This window comes from Geotrypetes seraphini, chromosome 1, assembly GCF_902459505.1.
Source record: "Geotrypetes seraphini chromosome 1, aGeoSer1.1, whole genome shotgun sequence".
Lineage (NCBI taxonomy): Eukaryota > Metazoa > Chordata > Amphibia > Gymnophiona > Dermophiidae > Geotrypetes > Geotrypetes seraphini.
This window is the reverse complement of record NC_047084.1, coordinates 461,702,468-461,722,811: the sequence shown is the minus strand read 5'-3', so window position 1 is coordinate 461,722,811 and position 20,344 is coordinate 461,702,468. Positions and strand designations below refer to the sequence as shown.

At 42.7% G+C, this 20,344-nt stretch overlaps 1 protein-coding gene across 4 annotated transcripts in view; it reads left to right on the top strand.

Annotated features, from left to right (window-relative positions):
- The first annotated feature begins 15,239 nt into the window (after nucleotides 1-15,239).
- The window catches only part of GRIPAP1 (GRIP1 associated protein 1), a 207,344-nt gene continuing 202,239 nt past the window's right edge, over nucleotides 15,240-20,344 (top strand). The window contains exon 1 of one of the 4 annotated variants that reach the window (XM_033922931.1): nucleotides 15,240-15,404. In XM_033922931.1, the coding sequence (XP_033778822.1) occupies nucleotides 15,363-15,404 (42 nt within the window). In that variant the 5' untranslated portion in view covers nucleotides 15,240-15,362. The other 3 variants (XM_033922950.1, XM_033922940.1, XM_033922968.1) reach the window with 3 other exon arrangements.

Sequence of the window (20,344 nt, the reverse complement as noted above, 5' to 3'; positions counted from 1 at the left end):
AGCCTGATTGGAGACATCTGGGACTTCCTGGACAGCTAAGTTTGTCGTGAAAGAAATCTACTGTAGGGGTGTTTAATTTTCAAAAGGATGACTATAATAAAATGAGAAAAATGGTTATAAAGAAGCTAAAAGGGTCGGTTGCAAAGGTTAAGACTGTAAACCAGGCTTGGTTGTTATGTAAAAATACCGTTGTGGAAGCCCAGACCAGATGTATTCCACGTATCAGCAAAGGTGGAAAGAAGAGGAAACGAGAGCCGGCATGGTTAAAAGATGAAGTGAAAGGCTATTAGAGCAAAAAAACCCAAACAAACATCCGTTAAAGAATGGAAAAAGGATCTGAATGAAGAAAATAAGAAGAAACACAAGCACTGGCAAGTTAGTTGCAAAGCATTGATAAAGACAGCTAAGAAAGAATATGAAGAGAAACTTGCAAAAGGGGCAAAAACTCATAGCAATTTTTTAAGGTACATCAGAAGCAGTAAACCTGTGAGAGAATCTGTGGGACCGTTGGATGACCAAGGAGCAAAAGGGGTGTTCAGGGAAGATAAGGCCATAGCGGAAAGACTGAATGAATTCTTTACTTTGGTGTTTATGGAAGAAGATGTAAGAGATCTATCTGAACCGGAAATGGTTTTCAAGGATGATGATGCAGAGGAACTGAAAGAAATCTCGGAGAATCTGGACGATGTACTGAGATAAATTGACTAGTTAAAAAGTGATAAATTACCAGGACCAGTTGGTATACATTCCTGGGTACTAAAAGAACTCAAATATGAAATTGCTGACCTGCTGTTAGTGATCTGTAACCTGTATCTAAAATCATCTGTAGTACCTGAAGATTGGAGGGAGGCCAATGTTACGCCGATTTTTAAAAAAGGGCTCTAGGGGAGATCTGGAAAATTACAGACCGGTAAGCCTCACTTCGGTGCCGGGCAAAATGGTAGAAACGATTATAAAAAATAAAATTGTGAAACACATAGACAAACATGATTTAATGAGATGGAGTCAGCATGGGTTCAGCCGAAGATCTTGCCTCACAAATTTGCTTGACTTCTTTGAAGGTGTGAATAAGCATGTGGATAAAGGTGAGCCGGTTGATATAGTGTATATAGATTTTCAGAAAGCTTTTGAAAAAGTGCCTCATGAGAGGCTCCTTAGAAAATTAAAGAGTCATGGGATTGGTGGCAAAGTTCAGTTGTGGCTTAGGAATTGGTTATTGGATAGAAAACAGGGTAAGGTTAAATGGTAATTTTTCTCAATGGAGGAGAGTAAACAGTGGAGTGCTGCAGGGATCTGTACTGAGACCGGTGCTATTTAACTTATTTATAAATGATCTGGAAATTGGAACGACAAGTGAGGTGATTAAATTTGCAAATGACAAACTGTTCAAAGTTGTTAAAACGCATGTGTATTGTGAAAAATTGCAGGTGGACCTTAGGAAATTGGAAGACTGGGCGTCTAAGATGGAATTTAATGTGGACAAATGCAAAGTCATGCACATTGGGAATAACCTGAATCACAGTTACCAGATGCTAGGGTCCACCTTGGGGGTTAATTCCCAAGAAAAGGATCTGAGTCTAATACGATGCAACCTTCTGCCCAATGTGTGGCGGCGGCCAAAAAAGCAAACAGGATGCTGGGAATTATTTAAAAAGGGATGGTTAACAAGACTAAGAATGTTATAATGCCCCTGTATCGCTCCATGTTGTGACCTCATTTGGAGTATTGCATTCAATTCTGGTCTCATCTCAAAAAAGATATAGTGGTGCTAGAAAAGGTTCAAAGAAGAACGACCAAGATGGTAAAGGGAATGGAACTCCTCTCGTATGAGGAAAGACTAAAATGGTTAGGGCTCTTCAGCTTAGAAAAGAGACAGATGTGGGGAGATATGATTGAAGTCTACAAAATCCTGAGTGGAGTAGAACGAGTACAAGTGGATCGATTTTTCACTCTGTCAAAAATTACAAAGACTAGGGGATCTTCAATGAAGTTACAGGGAAGTGCTCTTAAAATCATAGGAGAAAATTTTTTTTCACTCAGAGAATAGTTAAGTTCTGGACGCATTGCCAGAGGATGTGGTAAGAGCGGATAGCATAGCTGGTTTTAAGAAAGGATTGGACAAGTTCCTGGAGGAAAAGTCCATAGTCTGTTATTGAAAAAGACATGGGGGAAGCCACTGCTTGCCCTGTATTGGTAGCATGGAATATTGCTACACCTTGGGTTTTGGCCAGGTACTAGTGACCTGGATTGGCCACTGTGAGAATGGGCTACTGGGCTTGATGGACCATTAGACTGACCCAGTAAGGCAATTCTTATGTTCTTATCTGTCCTTGGGATGGCTCTATTTAACATTTTTGTGAGTTATGTCTGGCAAAATTAGCTCTGTAATAGGGTAGACACCCTGGAGGGTGTGGATAACATGAGGTGGGAATCTGGTGAAGCTTGAAGAACGGTCTGGTAATTGGCAATTAAGATTTAATGCTATAAAATGCAGGGTCATGCACTTGGGCTGCAAAAATCCAGAACAGTATAGTATAGGAGGTGAAGAACTAATGTGGGTGATTGTGTCTGATGATCTCAGGGTGGCAAAACAGGTAGAAAAGGTGATGGTCAAAGCCAGGAAGAAGCTTGGGTGCATAAGGAGAGGACTGTACAAACTGAAAGGCAGTATAGTCAATGCGTTCTGAAAGTGGTATTCTGACTTTAAAGTGTGAAGCAGGGTAACAAACCCTCAATAAATAAATAACACATTATAATTATAAAACGGGATATCCTCAGTGTGAAGGATTAGCAAGGGGAGGAGAACCTCCAGTGCTTAACACACCAAGGCAAAGGCAAAAAAAACCCTACCTGCACACCATCATTGGATATCTCATGTGTGCCCAAGCAAAACTGGTGAAAAATAGTGCAGTGAGTAATTACTAATTCACACAAGTAAATATAATTAAAGCAAAAATACCACTCTGAGAACCCCCAGCCAACTCCAAAAGAAAATAAACGCAGACTTAGCTTGGATTGAAGAGTAGACAAAATCCTCCCAATAGAGAAAAGCATCTAGGGGAACACTATTTTGTAGGACTTTTTTCCTGTATTCTCATTGGCTCTCCCTTGTTTTACGTATTTCCTGTTTAGCTTTTAAGCTCTGTGTGCGTTTCCCTCTGTTAGCTCCACCCTCATTCCAGCCAGCTTGGATCATTCTCCTGCATGTTTTTTGCTCTCCAGTTCTAATGGGTTCCTAATGAAGGGATATTTTATCACCGAAACCGGGTTTGGTTGAACCCTGCCTGAAGAACAATTCTTTGGAATCAGTCATTTGCTGGACTTTTCTATATTGGGAAGATTTTGTCTACTCTTCAATCCAAGCTAAGTCTGAGTTTATTTTCTTTTGGAGTTGGCTGGGGGGTTCTCAGAGTGGTATTTTTGCTTTAGTTATATTTACTTGTGTGAATTAGTAATTACTGCACTATTTTTCACCAGTTTTGGTTGGGCACATGTGAGATATCCAATGATGGTGTGCAGGTAAGGGTTTTTTTGCCTCTGCCTTGGTGTGTTAAGCGCTGGAGGTTCTCCTCGCTAATCCTTCTCACTGAGGATATCCCGTTTTATAATTATAATATGTTATTTATTGAGAGTTTGTTACCCTGCTTCACACTTTAAAGTCAGAATACCACCCTCAGAACTCGTTGACTATACTGCCTTTCAGTTTGTCTCTTTTGTAAGCTCCTCTGGCAGTTTTCTTTTTGGAGTGTTTTCTTGTTTTAAGGAGAGGAATGGACAGTGGAAAAGAGAGGTGATATTGCCATTGTATAAGTCTCTCTGGTGAGGCCCCATTTGGAATACTGATTGCAATTTTGGAGACTGCACCTTCAAAAAGATATAAATAGGATGGAGTCAGTCCAGAGGGCTGCTACAAAATTGGTTAGTGGTCTTTGTCTTAGATTTAGATAACTTAATATGTATACTCTGGAAGAAAGACGGACGAGAGGGGATGTGATTGAAACGTTTAAATATCTTCTTGGTGTTAATGTACAGGAGGTGAGTCTTTAATTGAAGGAAAACTCTGGAAGGAGAGAGCATAGGATAAAATTAAGATACCGGACGACTGGAAGATAGCGAACATCACGCTGATATTTAAAAAAGGATCAAGAGGAGTACCGGGCAACTTTAGACCTGCGAGTCTCACGTCAGTCCCTGGGAAGATGATTGAGGCACTGATCAAGGATAGCATAACCTGGCACTTAGACGCACACGACCTGATGAGAGCCAGCCAACATGGATTCAGGAAAGGGAAGTCATGTTTGACGAACCTACTTCAATTTTTTGATACAGTGAACAGACAAATTGATAATGGAGAACCGGTGGATATTATATACTTGGATTTTCAGAAAGCGTTCGACAAAGTTCCATGTGTAAGACTCCTCAGGAAACTGCAGGGCCATGGAATAGAAGGAGATATACTAAGATGGATAGGCAAATGGCTGGAGGACAGAAGGCAGAGAGTGGGCATAAATGGGAAGTTCTCAGACTGGGAAAATGTGACTAGCGGTGTGCCCCAGGGCTCGGTACTTGGGCCCATCTTATTTAATATCTTCATCAATGACCTAGAGGATGAAACATCCAGTGAGATCATCAAGTTTGCAGATGACACAAAGCTATGCCGGGCCATCAAATCGCAGAAGGACAGTGAAGAACTCCAGAGTGACTTGAGCCGATTGGAGAATTGGGAAGATAAATGGCAGATGAAGTTTAATGTGGAAAAATGCAAAGTGATGCACTTAGGCAGAAAAAATAAGGAACACAAGTATAGTATGTCAGGTGCAACTCTGGGAAAAACTGAACAGGAAAAGGACCTGGGAGTATTAATCGATAGGACTCTGAAGCCGTCGGTGCAATGTGCGGTGGCGGCGGCAGCGAAGAACGCGAATAGAATGATAAGCATGATAAAGAAGGGAATCACGAGTAGATCGGAGAAAGTTATAATGCCGCTTTATAAAGCAATGGTCAGACCACACTTGGAATACTGCGTCCAGCATTGGTTTCCATACCTAAAGAAGGATATAAAACTGCTGGAGAGGGTGCAGACATGAGCAACAAAGCTGGTGAAAGGTATGGAGAACCTGGATTATGAGGAACGACTTAAGAGACTGGGGTTGTTCTCCCTTGAGAAAAGGAGACTGTGAGAGGATATGGTCGAGACTTTCAAAATACTAAAAGGAATCAACAAAATAGAGCAGGAAAAAACATTATTTACAATGTCCAATGTGACACAGACAAGAGGACATGGACTGAAGGGGGGACAAGTTCAGGACAAATATCAGGAAGTTCTGCTTCACGCAACGAGTGGTGGACACCTGGAATGCTCTCCCAGAAGAGGTAATTGCGGGATCAACCGTTCTAGGATTTAAGGGTAAGTTAGATGTACATCTCCTTATGAGTGGCATAGAGTGACATGGGTAAGGGTAAGCTAGATGCACTTCTCTTTACGAGAAGTGATATGCCGGGGTACACCTGGCGGGCCCTCCGCGTGTGCGGATCGCCGGACTTGATGGACCTAGGGTCTGATCCAGAGATGGCACTTTGTATGTTCTTATGTTATGTAAGAAAACATTTTTTTACAAAAAGGCTGGTAGATACATGGAATAGTCTGTTTGTGGAAGTGGTGGAGATGAAGACACTAACTGAATTCAAGATAGCATGGGACAGGCAAGTGGGATATCTTAGGGAGAGGAAGAGATAGTGAATGCTGTGGCGGGGCAGACTGGATGGGTCATTTGACCTATATATGCCATCATGTTTCTATTTACCTGCAAGGGTATTCACTCCGCAGCTCCTCAGTATCTCTCCTCTTCTATCTCTTCCTATACTCCACCCCAGGAACTCTGTTCATTGGGTAAATCCCTCTTGTTGGTACCCTTCTCCTCTACTTCCAACTCCGTCCCTTCTACCTTGTTGTACTGCATGCCTGGAACCACCTGCCTGACTCAGTATGTTAGGCTCCAACTCTAGAGCGTGCTCTATTTTCGGTGTTAACCCAGTTGTAGAAAGCCTCACAGGGACCCCTCCTGACGAAGGACCCGAGTCGGGGGGCCGGGCTTAGTATCAGCAATTTTAGCAATCATGTCCGTTAAGGCAAGCACAAGTAGCACACAGCACTTTAAGTTTAACGCATTTTATTCTCATCGCTGCTGGAGGTTAAAGATTCTGCCGCCAAGTCCATTGAAGTCGTCTCAAAGATAAGTGAAATTTATCTACTTATCTTCTTATACAATACTGTTTGCAGTATTATAAAAATGGAGCAGGAAGGCACAGGGACATTGAAGTGATATGATGGTCCCTAATATACCCCAGTTTGGTGAGATCACTGAATCTAAGGGTATTGGTCTGAACACTTCACAATAATTATATTAAATTCTATTTAACTTAAAATCATATAGCTGTGATTAATTTGAGATTTGATTAAATAATTATCACAGAATAACATTGTATATCTCCCCAGTTGTTTGTGTAATCAGGCTCCAACTCTAGCAATATTCAAATCCAGGCTGAAAGCCCACTTTTTTGAAGCTGCAATTAAGTCCTAACCCAACCAACTTGTAAAGCACTCATATCTGTTTATTATTAACTATATAGTCCTCTACCCTATCCGCTTCATCATTCTCCTTGTAAGTCCCTACCTAAGCAGCGTGTATAGATTCACCCTTTTTGTACTGTGTTTGTCATAGTTAGTCCCTGCTCAAAAGAGCTTACAATCTTATCTCTTGCATGTTTCAAGTATGGTGCTGCATGCACCTGGTAGTGCTATAGAAATAATAATAAGTAGTAGTAATATTTTAGAGAGGAGACTTCCAAAGAGGATCCCATTTTAGAAGGTCTCAGAAAGTCTTTGAGAGCTTAACCCCTTTAACAAGCTGTCTGCCATAAGACCCTCACAGTATGGTAGTCTCTGGATAGGGTACTGCTAAGGAGAAGCATTCTTTTCAAACTCTACTTTCTCTTCAGGACTTGGATGCCTTATTTCATTTCCCAATGTAGATGTCTTACTGATGCTCAGGGATGATCATCCCTGTGGAGGATCGATTGCTATCATGGACAACATAACTACAAGACTGAGGCATTCTTAAAGCATATATTCTTCTTCCACCCTATAGGTGCGGACCTTGATATGAGGTGGCTTTACTGTACAGCACTTTTGCAGTGTGTACAGAAGCTGTGAGAAAGTGCAGAGATAGCACATTTATAGTCAGCAGTGGCCTACTTGGCTGATACACTCTATGATCTTATCAGGCTGTTGGCACAAGCAGTGGCCACCACTGCTTGGTATTGGTCTGTGGATGGGGCTTCTAAGGCACACCTCACCAAATTGTCCTTTAGTGGTAAGCTACTATTTTGTTGAGGATCTGAAAAATTGGTTAAAGACTTGAGGGATGTAAAGCTGCAGAAACTTTCAAAGAGCAATCTTTGAAGATCTTCAAAAAGGACTTCATCTTCTTTCCATTTTAAGGAGCCTGAGAAGAATTCTTCTCAACCCAGCATGTTTTGAAGTAAGTCTCGTTCCTTTGGAAGGTCTTGGAAGCACAGAGAGCTGATAAGAGTTAACCCAAGGTAGTGACTGCTCCTGCCAGTGAGGAGCAGTGAGTCTGCTCCAAGGAGGTTCTGACCATTAGGTCCTAGATATTATTGAGCACAGTTCCACTTTGGGCTGTGCAGTGTGTACTCCAGATATATTCATGATCTTCCCATGTGCTTCAGTAAGCAAGGGGGACATGATAGAGTCCACTCTGGAAAGCTGTCTTCAGTTGCAGGCCATTGTTCCAGGCTGGGGGGGGTGTTACTCCATTTATGTTGTAATGCCCAAGAAAGATGGTGCCTTCCAACTGATTTTCAGTCTCGAGGGAGTTAATTGTCAACAGATACCTTGGTTTTGGATGGAGACTTACTTAGATTGGTAATTCTGGCTATCAGAAAAGGCATGTATCTCTTTCACTGAACCTGTCCAAGGATAATTCCATATCCCCGTCAAAGAGGAGTAACAATGATTTCTCCATTTATTCTTCTGGAGAAGCATTTCCAGTTTTGTGCTCTGCCTTTCAGACTAACAACCCCCAGGATCTTCCCCCAAAATGTGTGAAAATAAATATGAATTAGCCTGTGTCAGCCTTGCATTACTGAATGCTGCTGGCCTAACCAGAGTGTCAGCAAAAGCCTCTGGGATATTAATCTGACTGGGAGTATCAGTGCAGAAAGACCAAAGGCCTCATGACCATTCAGCCTTAGAATGTCACTAAATGACTTCTAACTAAAATACCAGTACTTGAGATTAACAAAGAATGGCAGAGTGCTGGGTGGATCCACCACAGCCCTTGATATTCAACATATGTGCTAAAGACAAATTCTTAAAGTAACCAGACAAAGAATGGCTCCAGCTGCCTGTTCTTAAAGACAGGTACTTATTGTCAATTGAGAGCCATTGTTTCAGACAGAAGCCTTTTGTTTTTTTTAAAACCTTTATTCATTTTTAAACTTATAATAAGTGTGATAACATATCCATACAAATAACCATAAATATATCACTTAATAATAAACAATGATACATATAATATTCTCTTATCTCCCCCCTCCCCACCCTTATCTATCATATAATCAATACTTATACAACATGTAACAATAAAAATACCCTCCCTCCCACCCCATAATTGAACTTGTAAATTTAAGGGAAACAAGATTTTTCTAATCATTACAATACTTTGTTAATGGCTCCCAAATATCTTGAAATTTCCTGAAACAACCCTGTTGTATTGCAATAAGTCTCTCCATTTTATAAATATGACATAAGGAGTTCCACCAAAAATTATAATTTAATCTATTCCATTTTTTCCAATTATATGTAATTTGTTGAATGGCAACCCCAGTCATTATAAGTAATAATTTGTTATTATTTGTAGATATCTGACTTTTTGCTCTCATTGCCATACCAAACAGCACAGTATCATATGATAATGCCACAGGGTTATCTAATAAACAGTTAATTTGGTCCCAAATTGATTTCCAGAAGCCTTTTGTGACAGAAAGATGCTGGAAAATACCAGAAACTGAAGTCTGAGGGACAGACTTCACCCCTATTTCTCTCTCTTTCTCCATAAGCCTTTCACACCTTGCACACTTTCACCCATTCAGACACACACATCATTCAGATAAAACCTCCTGTCTGTTCTTTCTACCCCCCCTTCTTTCTATCTTCAGCTTCTACACACACCTCAGCATTTCAGAATAGTCACATTTTTCTTCTTCTCTTTCTCCTGCAGTCTTTCACCCCTTTACACACACAAACAGAAGCAGCTCTATAACAAAATATATTTCTGTACATTAGTAACAAGAATATGTATGGTGTATCTTTTTTCTAAGCATTGCACCTCTGTAATATAAGCCTATTCCTATAAAGTATACTTTTTATGCAATCACTCTTGCCTATTATTGTCATTACTTTTACTGCCCGCTGCCTCTTTGAGGGAACTTTACCCAGGACCTCTCAGCACACCCACAAAAGATTAGCTAAAAACACACTTTTAAATACAAAAGATTACAGCCTGTGCTCAAATTGACAACTGTTTATTAATATATCGATATATACTACTACTATTTATTATTTCTATAGCGCTAAAAAAAAGCCATACACAGTGCTATACATATATGAGAACATACAAGTCTTAAAGGCAGACGAGATATGTTCTAAATTCTGGTCAAAGGCCAGCCCTTTATATAAGAAATTTGGCATCTTGAACACACAGGATCTTAAGAATACACAGAAAGGATTCATTATTACAAATGCATAGGTTAGTTTAGTAGTTCTTAAACCTGTCCTGGGGGACCCCTAGCCACTCAGGTTTTCAAGATATCCCTAATGAATACGCATGAGCACAGCTGGGACGAGGATGCTGGCACGCAACGTCCAGAACGTCATAGACTTGGCTTTAAACTGAAGAGAAGGGGAAAGCCGATAGTCGAACTGACCTCGACACATCGGACTTCAGTACCTGACAAGGATACTGACCTGGGACATTGGGAAGGAAAGCTTGGGACTGAGTGTGTATGTTTTGAAAAAGGACCTAAGGACGCATTGCAGGGACTGAGGGCACAAATGGAACTCGTAAGAGACACCAACATGGAACAACAGGAGCCAGAGGAGCAAGGACCTTGTGAAATAGAGACCAGAACTGAGAGAAAATTACGACAACAAGTGGTGCAGGGGAAACAGGCTGAGGATGTCACAGACACACAGCAGCAGGAGGAGGATGAAGCTCGGGGGCTGGCAAACCATGAGGAGGACTGCAGGAGTACCAAAACACGAGGAGAACAAAAAGAGAGGGCAAAAAACTGGGTCTTAAACTGCCTGTACACAAATGCTAGGAGCCTGAGGGCCAAAATGGGAGAACTAGAAATCACTGCTAGCAAAAAGGACCTAGACATAATTGGAGTCACAGAAACTTGGTGGACTGAGGAAAATCAATGGGATGTGGCCATACCAGGGTACAAACTATACAGGAGAGACAGGGCACATAAAAAGGGTGGAGGAATAGCGCTGTACGTAAAAGACTCCATACCCTCAACCAGGATGGAAACAACAGTACAGGCGGATGGCTTGGAATCACTATGGGTTAAGCTACAGGGAGGAACTGGGGCAGACATTAAAATGGGTCTGTACTACCGCCCACCAGGACAACCTGAAGAAATCGACCAGGACCTGGAGGCAGAACTGAGGCAGGTATGCAGAAGCGGAAAGGTGATGGTGATGGGGGACTTCAACTATCCAGGGATAGACTGGAGTATTGGGCACTCAAACTGCGCAAGGGAGACCAAATTCCTAGAGGTCATGAGGGACTGCTTCATGGAGCAACTGGTCAAGGAACCAACACGGGGTGACGCCACTCTTGACCTAATCTTCAACGGACTAGAGGGGCCAGCAAAGGAGGTGACAGTATTAGCCCCGCTAGGTAACAGTGATCACAACACGATCCAGTGCAGGCTAGAAATTGGATCATCAAAGGGGAAAAGAACCACAACGACAGCACTCAACTTCAAAAAAGGAAATTATGATGCCATGAGGGAAATGGTGGGAAAAAAACTCAAAGGTAACATAGGGAAGATGGATTCCGTAGAAAAAGCCTGGACCTTACTCAAGGGAACTGTGCACGAAGCGCAAAACCTGTGCATCCCCAAGTTCAGGAAAGGGTGCAAAAAAAATAGAACAAAAAACCCAGTGTGGATAACAAATGCAGTGAAGAAGGCGATAAGCGACAAGAAAGCATCGTTCAGAAAATGGAAAAAAGACAAAACAGAGGAGAACCAAAAAGTGCACAAAGAACACCAGAAGGAGTGTCACCGAGCGGTTAGAAAAGCAAAAAGAGAATATGAAGAGAGACTGGCAGAGGAAGCAACAAACTTCAAGTCGTTCTTCAGATACGTCAAGGGGAAGCAACCGGCAAGAGAAGAAGTGGGACCATTGGATGATGGAGACAGGAAGGGAGTGGTAAAGGAAGAGAAAGAAATAGCTGACAGGTTAAATGAGTTCTTCACGTCAGTTTTCACGAGGGAAGATATAACCAACATCCCAGAACCTGAAGAGAGCGTAAAAGGAGACCAAGATGTAAAACTGGTCAATTTAGAGGTAAGCCAAGAAGATGTACTCAAGCAGATAGACAGACTAAAGAGTGACAAATCTCCAGGTCCGGACGGCATTCACCCAAGGGTACTCAAGGAACTAAAAAACGAAATAGCGGAGCCACTTCGACAAATATACAGCCTATCCTTAAAAACCGGAGAGATCCCGAAGGACTGGAAAATAGCAAATGTCACGCCCATCTTCAAGAAGGGCTCAAGGGGAGACCCAGGAAACTACAGGCCAGTGAGCCTGACCTCAGTCCCAGGAAAGATGATGGAGGCACTGATTAAGGACAGCATCTGTGAACACATCGAAAACAATGAGCAGCTAAAACCGAGTCAGCATGGCTTCTGCAAGGGTAGGTCATGCCTCACAAACTTATTGCACTTCTTCGAGGGGGTAAACAGCCAGGTGGATAAAGGGGAATCTATAGACATCATTTACCTTGACTTCCAAAAAGCCTTCGACAAGGTACCACACGAAAGGCTGCTTAAGAAGATATGGAACCACGGGGTACAAGGGGTGATCCACCGATGGATCAAAAACTGGCTGGCGAACAGGGAACAGAGGGTTGGCGTAAAGGGCCATTACTCAGACTGGAAAGGGGTCACGAGCGGAGTTCCGCAGGGGTCGGTGCTGGGACCGCTCCTGTTCAATATCTACATAAACGACCTAGAGGCGGGAACCAAGTGTGAGGTTATTAAATTTGCAGATGACACCAAACTATACAGCAGGGCTCAAACCAGGGGAGACTGCGAAAATCTCCAAAAGGATCTAACGCAGCTGGAAAAGTGGGCCGAAAAATGGCAAATGAGCTTCAACATAGGGAAATGCAAGGTCATGCACGTGGGGAAAAAGAACCCGATGTTCACATACAGAATGGGGGGAACACCGCTAGGGGTCAGTAACCTGGAGAGAGACCTGGGAGTGATGGTAGACGCAACACTGAAGGCATCAGCGCAGTGCGCTACAGCCTCAAAGAAAGCTAACAGAATGTTGGGTATCATTAAGAAGGGTATTACGACCAGGACGAAGGAAGTCATCATGCCGCTGTATCGTGCAATGGTGCGGCCGCATCTGGAGTACTGTGTCCAGTACTGGTCGCCGTACCTCAAGAAGGACATGGCAGTACTTGAGGGAGTACAGAGAAGAGCAACTAAACTGATAAAGGGAATGGAAAATCTCCCATATACCGACAGGTTGAAGCAGTTGGGACTTTTCTCACTGGAAAAGCGGAGACTTAGAGGAGACATGATAGAAACCTTCAAGATCCTGAAGGGCATAGAAAAAGTAGACAGGGACAGATTTTTCAAATTAAGGACCACCACAAGTACAAGGGGGCACTCGGAGAAATTGAAAGGGGACAGGTTTAGAACAAACGCTAGGAAGTTCTTTTTCACTCAGAGGGTGGTGGATACATGGAACGTGCTTCCAGAGGCTGTTGTAGACAAGAAAACATTAAATGGTTTCAAAGAAAGTTTGGATAGATTCCTAGAAGAAAAAGGGATTGAAGGGTATAGATAGGTATAGACCACTACTCAGGCAATGGGCCTGATGGGCCGCCGCGGGAGCGGACCGCTGGGCAGGATGGACCTATGGTCTGCCTCAGCGGAGGCAACTTCTTATGTTCTTATGTTCTTATGAGACAGATTTGCATATATTAGAGGTAACAGGCATTTAGAAGAAGAGAAAACTAATACATATATGCACACATTAATAATTTATTACTCAACCTTATTTTTTCATAAATATAAATATATTGAATATACCACCCTTTGACTTATAACAAACACCTATTTCAACAGATAACCCAGGCAAATATCCTTGTTGCCCCAAAAACCTGGATAAATTCCACATTGTCCAGTGTTTTATTTAAAATGTCCTTGCCAAACTGGTGCTTCATGGATTAAACTCCTGCTTTCATGATAAGATCTTGTTCTCTCTTGAATAACAACTGACAAAATGTTTTTCTCTTCTTCTAAATGTATGTTATGTGGTTAAACAAAAAATAGGGGAAGATTTGTATCTGAATACGTCCGTTAGCAGTATTGATTGGGATTCCATGCATATTCATTAGGGATATCTTGAAAACCTGACTACATTAAATATGCACAAATAGTTAAATTATTGGTAAACATTTTGTTTAAAGAAAAATAAATATACAGAACACCTACCCAAGTGGTATCATAGTGTAGCTTCACCTACTTCATTCAAACTGCAAAAGCAGATAATTAGAAACTTTTTAAGACTTTAAAATAATTTTTAAAGAAACTTAAGAATACCAGCCAGCCTCTGCAAGGGGAACAGTCCTGGCAACCCACATCCATCATCTGGAAATCCCTATCATTGTCCTCTACCTTATTTGATTTTTGATTACTGTGCCTTTGAAGTTAATCATTATCCCTGCTGTGTTCTACATCCTCCAAACTTCTTGTTTTCAAGGGGGGGGGGGGAAATGGGGGGTGTGAGCCATGTGGGTCCACAAGCCCCTTTCCTGGCTCCTCTGACTCTTGCTTAGTGCTGCCTAGGCAGATGCCTAGTAGTTGGGCTTGCTCTACAAAGGGTAGGAAAGCCCATGCAAGGAAAGTGACTTGGACACTCCTTGCTATGTCACCAAGAGTAACTGCTGTACTATTTTCTCCCATCTTTACTCTGGCCACCATGTATTTCTGGGGCAAGCAGGGCTGGCTCAAGGGAGTGTGGTGCCCTGAGCCAACTTTTGCATTGGCACCCTCCCCCTATCCCCACAATCTGGTATTTCTCTTGTACCCCCCACCTGTGATCTGGCATCTCTCCCTCTCAAGTCTCCCCTCCTGCTGGACCAGGGGAGGCAAAGTTTCAGGTTACTGATGATAAAGATGACAAAATCTCATTCCAACATCTGTCCCTGAAGATAGATCACACTGGGATTTAGGTTGAGCAGACCCTGGGGCAAGCAACAAGTATTGGATTTGTTCTTTGCGATTATAATCAGCTGAATGCTTCTGGCTTGGCTACTGTTGGAGAAAGAATGTTGGGTTCCAAAGACTTGGTCTGACTCAATTTCGCATTTTTTTAAAAAAGTACAATAAATAAGCCAATCTGAACCTGTTATACACCTGTTTGTTCCTGGTTATAATAACGCCTCAATCCTTTATTTGTCCCTGGTTGTCTATCTTGAATAGATTGTAAGCTCAATCGAGGTGGGACAGTCTCTTATGTGTTTTACGTACTTCTAGCATCTCAATATAAAACAGTAGCAGTTGCAGAATACATAAACCATTATTTTCAGCGTGAGCCAAAAAGTACAGTTCAAATCTGCACAGGACACCTCGATCCTGTCACCAAGTGGCGCTTATCCTAACACCAGTCTTCCCCTCTATTCCCTCAGCCCTTCCAGCCTCACTTCCGCCTCATTGCCCACTTTCAAAAGGGCGGAGAAAATGAGGTCATAGCAACACCCAAAAGTTTGATGAAGGTGGACGAATCCATTCGGGCCAAAAAAAGGAGGAAAGCCTGGTGTTAGAAAAGGAGAAAGGGGAAGTGTCGGGGGGGGGGGGGGGGAGAGTCATTCTGCTTTTTGCTCCTTATTCGCTCGACCTTTCTCCGTGGAGCGTTTCGAGAAAACTGCCGTCGGCGTCCTTTGTCCACCCCCCCCCCCTTGCCTAGTGGAGGCGGTTGGTACGCTCCAGCAGCGGGGGGAAAGGGGAGGGGTAAGAAAACAAAGATGGCTCAGGCTCTATCTGAAGAGGAGTTCCAGCGGCTGCAGGTACAGTGAAAACAAAGCCGAGAAATTACGCTGGGGAGGCGCGAGGGCGATAATCAAGGTTAAGGCACGTGACAGGCGCTAGGAGGCGGAGTAGAGCACGCGACTGGAGGGGCGCTGAGAAACTGGGAGCTCTTCTGAGCCTCCTGGTAAATAGGAAGACGTCGGGAAGGTCGGGGGGAGGGAAGGGGTGGGCATCAGCACGTGACTACGGTGGGCAGTAAGGATTGGCGCGCTTTGCAAGGTGTTAGGGTGTGTCATCACGTGTGTAGTGTGGATTGTGAGAAGCGTAGTCCGTCGTCCTGTGTTTTTATTTATTTGCATGTAGCCCTTGCGTTTTCAGTAGTAACTCGAGGTCCATTCTGATATACCAGTTTCCACTTGAGGGTTAAGTGACTTCCTAAGCTCATAAGGAGCAGCAGTGGGATTTGAATTGGGTTTAGCTTGTTGTCAGCCCAGTTCTCTAATTTCTCCGTTTCTCTAAATGCTGAAACCCTACATCCCACCCCACTCTTCAGGGAGAACTGAATACACATGCAAATAAGATTGTCTGGGAATTATGTGGGCTATGCACTGACTTAAGGGGGAGAGAAGTAGGAAGTTGTCTCGTTTGCTTGTGAGATAAGTGGCTGGATCCTTGTTCTCAGAATTAAGGGAGAAACCGACACTGCTATTCTGTGGCCTACCAAGAGCTGTGTGAGCTCTGTGGCTGTGTAGCGTAAAAATAGGGAATGAAGGGTGGTGTTGCAAAAAAATTTCAAGCTGCCCAGTGCTTCTTCTCATTGGTGGTGAAGTGACACAACTAAAGCTTGGTACTATCCTGTTGCCAACAGCTAAGTTGTGTCTCATGAGCTAAAATGCATGTACTGTAATGTTTGAGTAGTGGTCTCAGCAGCAGAAATTAAAATTAACCATTCCAAGGCATGACAGGTCCATTCCTGTGAAAAGCCTTGTTTCTTAAATGTTGAGCCAGATTTCTTGTCTGCCTTATAACAGGCATTATGCCTTGACCAACTTCCACACAGTTGAAAGTTGGTTAAGGCATGTATGTACGAGAAAACATGCAAAATGCGACGGATCAGTTGCGAGCAAGAGGTATTCCAGTGCTGCTTCTAACAGTAGTAGAACTGTTGGAAGAAGTGTGTGGCAGCCTAAGGGGACTACTTTGAAGGAGATTAGTATAAGATTGTTGTATCTGAATACAAGTATTTTTTATGAATAAAGGTCTGATACTTTGAGAGGATCGTGGTTTATTTTTGGTCTTCAGGACGCTGGGGGGACCTTACGACATAAAACGGACAAGATTGCAAACCTATTCTTAGATTATTTTCGGGATTTTTATGTCAGAAGAGATCGAGATGGGGGGTCCCCTACTGAGGGATTATTTGGAGGATTCCGGTCTTCCTCAGTTAACTGGGTCGGATGTGGAACTTCTTAATGCCCCCCTTGCCCTTAGGGAGTTGCAGAGGGCGATACAGCTTCAGAGGAATTGTTCTGCCCCCGGTCCAGATGGCTTCACTGCCGAATTTTACAAATTGTTATCCTCGCAGATTGGTCATCCTTTACGGGACTACTATGCTCAGGTTATAGCGCGGGGCAGTTTTTCAGCGGGTGCCAATGAAGTACTCATAACACTTATTCTAAAGCCGGGTAAGGACTCTACTTCTCCTGAGGCTTATCACCCTATCTCCCTTCTTAATGTTGATATTAAAATTTTGGCGAAAATCTTGGCGGATAGACTAGCTCTCCTGCTTCCCAGAATCATAGGTCCAGAACAGGTGGGTTTTGTGAAAGGAAGACAGGCAGTGCATAATGTCCTCCGGGTGATTCTGACTATGGCCTATTCTCAATCGCAGAATATACCCATGTTGTTGGTTAGTTTGGACGCCGCCCGAGCTTTTGATCAGGTGGACTGGGTTTATTTGTTTGAGGTATTGGATTACTTAGGTATTAAGGGTTGGTATGCTAGGGCGGCTCAAACTTTGTATGAAGGACCGATGGCTCGATTGTTAGTTAATGATATCACAACTGAAGCTTTTTCCATTGGTAGGGGCACCAGGCAGGGTTGTCCCTTGTCTCCACTCCTTTTTTTATTGTATTTGGAACCGTTTCTACAAACTATATCCAAAGACCCAGATATAGTGGGTGTTCCTTTTTTGACCCAGACGGTCAAAGTATTGGCTTTTGCGGATGACTTAATTTTTACATTGACTCAGCCACAGAATTCCATTAGTCATTTACAACATTCTTTAGAGGAATTTTATTTTTATTCCGGCTTTACTCTAAACCAGGGGTGTCCAATGTCGGTCCTCGAGGGCCGCAATCCAGTCGGATTTTCAGGATTTCCCCAATGAATATACATGAGGTCTATTTGCATGCACTGCTTTCATTGTATGCTAATAGATCTCATGCATATTCATTGGGGAAATCCTGAAAACCTGACTGGATTGCGGCCCTCGAGGACTGACATTGGACACCCCTGCTCTAAACTATCAAAAATCTATAGTTTTGGCTTTTCCCTCAACTATACAAGATACTTGGGTGGATGACTTTCCATTTGCTTGGGCCCAGTCCTCCATTAAATATCTTGGAGTATGGTTACCACGTGATCTATCCACTTTATATGATTGCAATGTGACCTCATTATTGGGGGATACTTTGAATATGCTTCAAACTTGGCGGGCTTTTCCTTTGTCAGTGGCAGGCCGAGTGGCTTTATATAATATGGTGTTGTTTCCAAAATGGCTCTTATCGATTCCAGGTACTCCCCCTTTTATTGTCCCATGCTACTCGGGTTCAACTTATCAGAGGGATACAGCGGTTTGTCTGGGGTGAAAAAAGACCGCGTCTGACTTTTTCTAGGCTGTGCCTCCCCAGAGAACGGGGGGCTATGGTCTTTTGAATATTCAGTGGTATGCAATGGCTTGTCAAATGCGACATATTAATGATTGGTTTAGGGGTACATCTTATTTTTCTGCCACTCTCTTGGAATTGTCATTGTTGGTTCCTTACCATATCAGTTATTTGTTACATGTGACGGCCCCGGCCCTCCGTCTGGTAGTGGCACAATATCCTATATTTGTTCCTGCGAGAAGGACCTGGCGTTGGATTTGCAAATGTTTGCACCTGTCCCTAAAGATTTCTCCCTTCCTCCCTCTTTGGGGGAATGGAGATTTTCTACAAGGTATTCAATCTGTGTCTTTTCAGCGATGGGCCTCTTTGGGGTTATGTTATATTTTTCAGTTGTCTACAGATGAGGGGCGATTTGCTTCTTTTACTTCATTACAACATACATTTGGACTTTCTGAAGTTGACCTTTTTGCTTACTTTCAAATACGTCATTATATACGGTCAATGCCTGCTACTCATTTGACGAACACTTGTCACGAGACTCTTTCTGAAATGTTCAGTTTTTCTGCACAGCAATTAATTCCTCTTCGTTTCCATCATGTAAGCATTCGTGACAGTCAACCTGGCCATAACTTTGATATTTTAACAGAAACCTGGGCTGAGGACTTACACTGTATTATTACTTCTCATCAGATACAGCAGGTTGTCAAAACTTTAAGAAAGATATCTACAAATATTCAACACTGGGAACAGCAATTGAAGTTTATACTTCGCCTTTACATCTCACCCATACGAGCTTACAGGATGGGCATTTCTCAGTCATCACTGCCCTAAATGTTCTCAAGCCAATGCATCCTTGGGCCATATGTTTTGGACTTGCCCTGGTGTTTTTCAGTTTTGGCTTCGTTTGGGTTCTTATATTTCCGTTCTTTGGGGGTCGGCGGTGGTCTCCGACACCTAGAGCGCTTTTTGGATTCTACAATGTTGTCTCTCCAAAACCTAAAGGCCTTTCAGCTTTTTTGGCTCAAGCTATACTATTTGGCAAAAAGGCTATACTTACACAGTGGCTGGCAAGCGATGCCCCGACTTATAGTCAATGGAAATCATTGATGATCATACATGCCTCCTTGGAACGTAGATATTTTGTTGATCTAATTTACTATGATTTGGGAGCGATTTTGGATGACCCTTCCCTTGATGGCCCGGAGTAGACTCTTGAACTCCTAATTCCCTTTTTTTTTTTTTTGCCTTCTTCTATTCAGGGATTATCTGTTTAGGTTTTTTGTTGGGGGGGTGGGGGTTGGGAGGGGTGCTTTGGATTCTGTGCAATTATGTCTGTATTCTGCATTGTTTTACTACGGTTGTTGTTTTTTGCACATTGAAATTGAATAAACACATTTAAACATAAAAGGTCTGATACTTTTTGAACAGACCTCGTACATTCACTGATTCAACATAGAATGCACTTTCATGCAAACTAGGTCCAACAGTTATTAGTTTCAATCAAGGCTGTTTTATTATACCGTGCCTAACTTGCTTTACAATTATAGGGCTAGTATCGGTACTTCAGTGTAGGATAGTTATGCTTATTTTTAATTGTAGCAAAAGAATTAATAATGGAGCTAACTTAGCTTCAACACAGTAAAAGTACTCAACAGGCGTACTAAAACCCAAGTCGTTTCAAGGTGTTTGGAGTAGATTTTTTTTCCCTTTGGCTATTAAGAGATGTCCTACTGTGTTCTTGGTTCCATATCAATTTTAGTAGACATTTTTAGTACAAAGATGTCATCACAAAAAATCCCATTACAAGCAGTTTGGGCAGCCAGACCAGGAAACTATTGGGCTTCTTTCTGTCCAGCACATGGTGTATTACTCAGTATGATTTTCTGGGTGATCTGTTCTCCAATGGAAGGACCCATAATGACTTTCTGGAAAAAGGACCCCAAAATCTCTGAACTTCATATATGTCCAGTTATTCCCTAGACCTGACCAATAAGATTCTTGGGTTAACCTTGTGGACACTTGGAGGGCTGTGTCAAGCTGTACTCATGCCCCGCCTGCACACATGCTTCCATACTAGCAACTTCCCACCA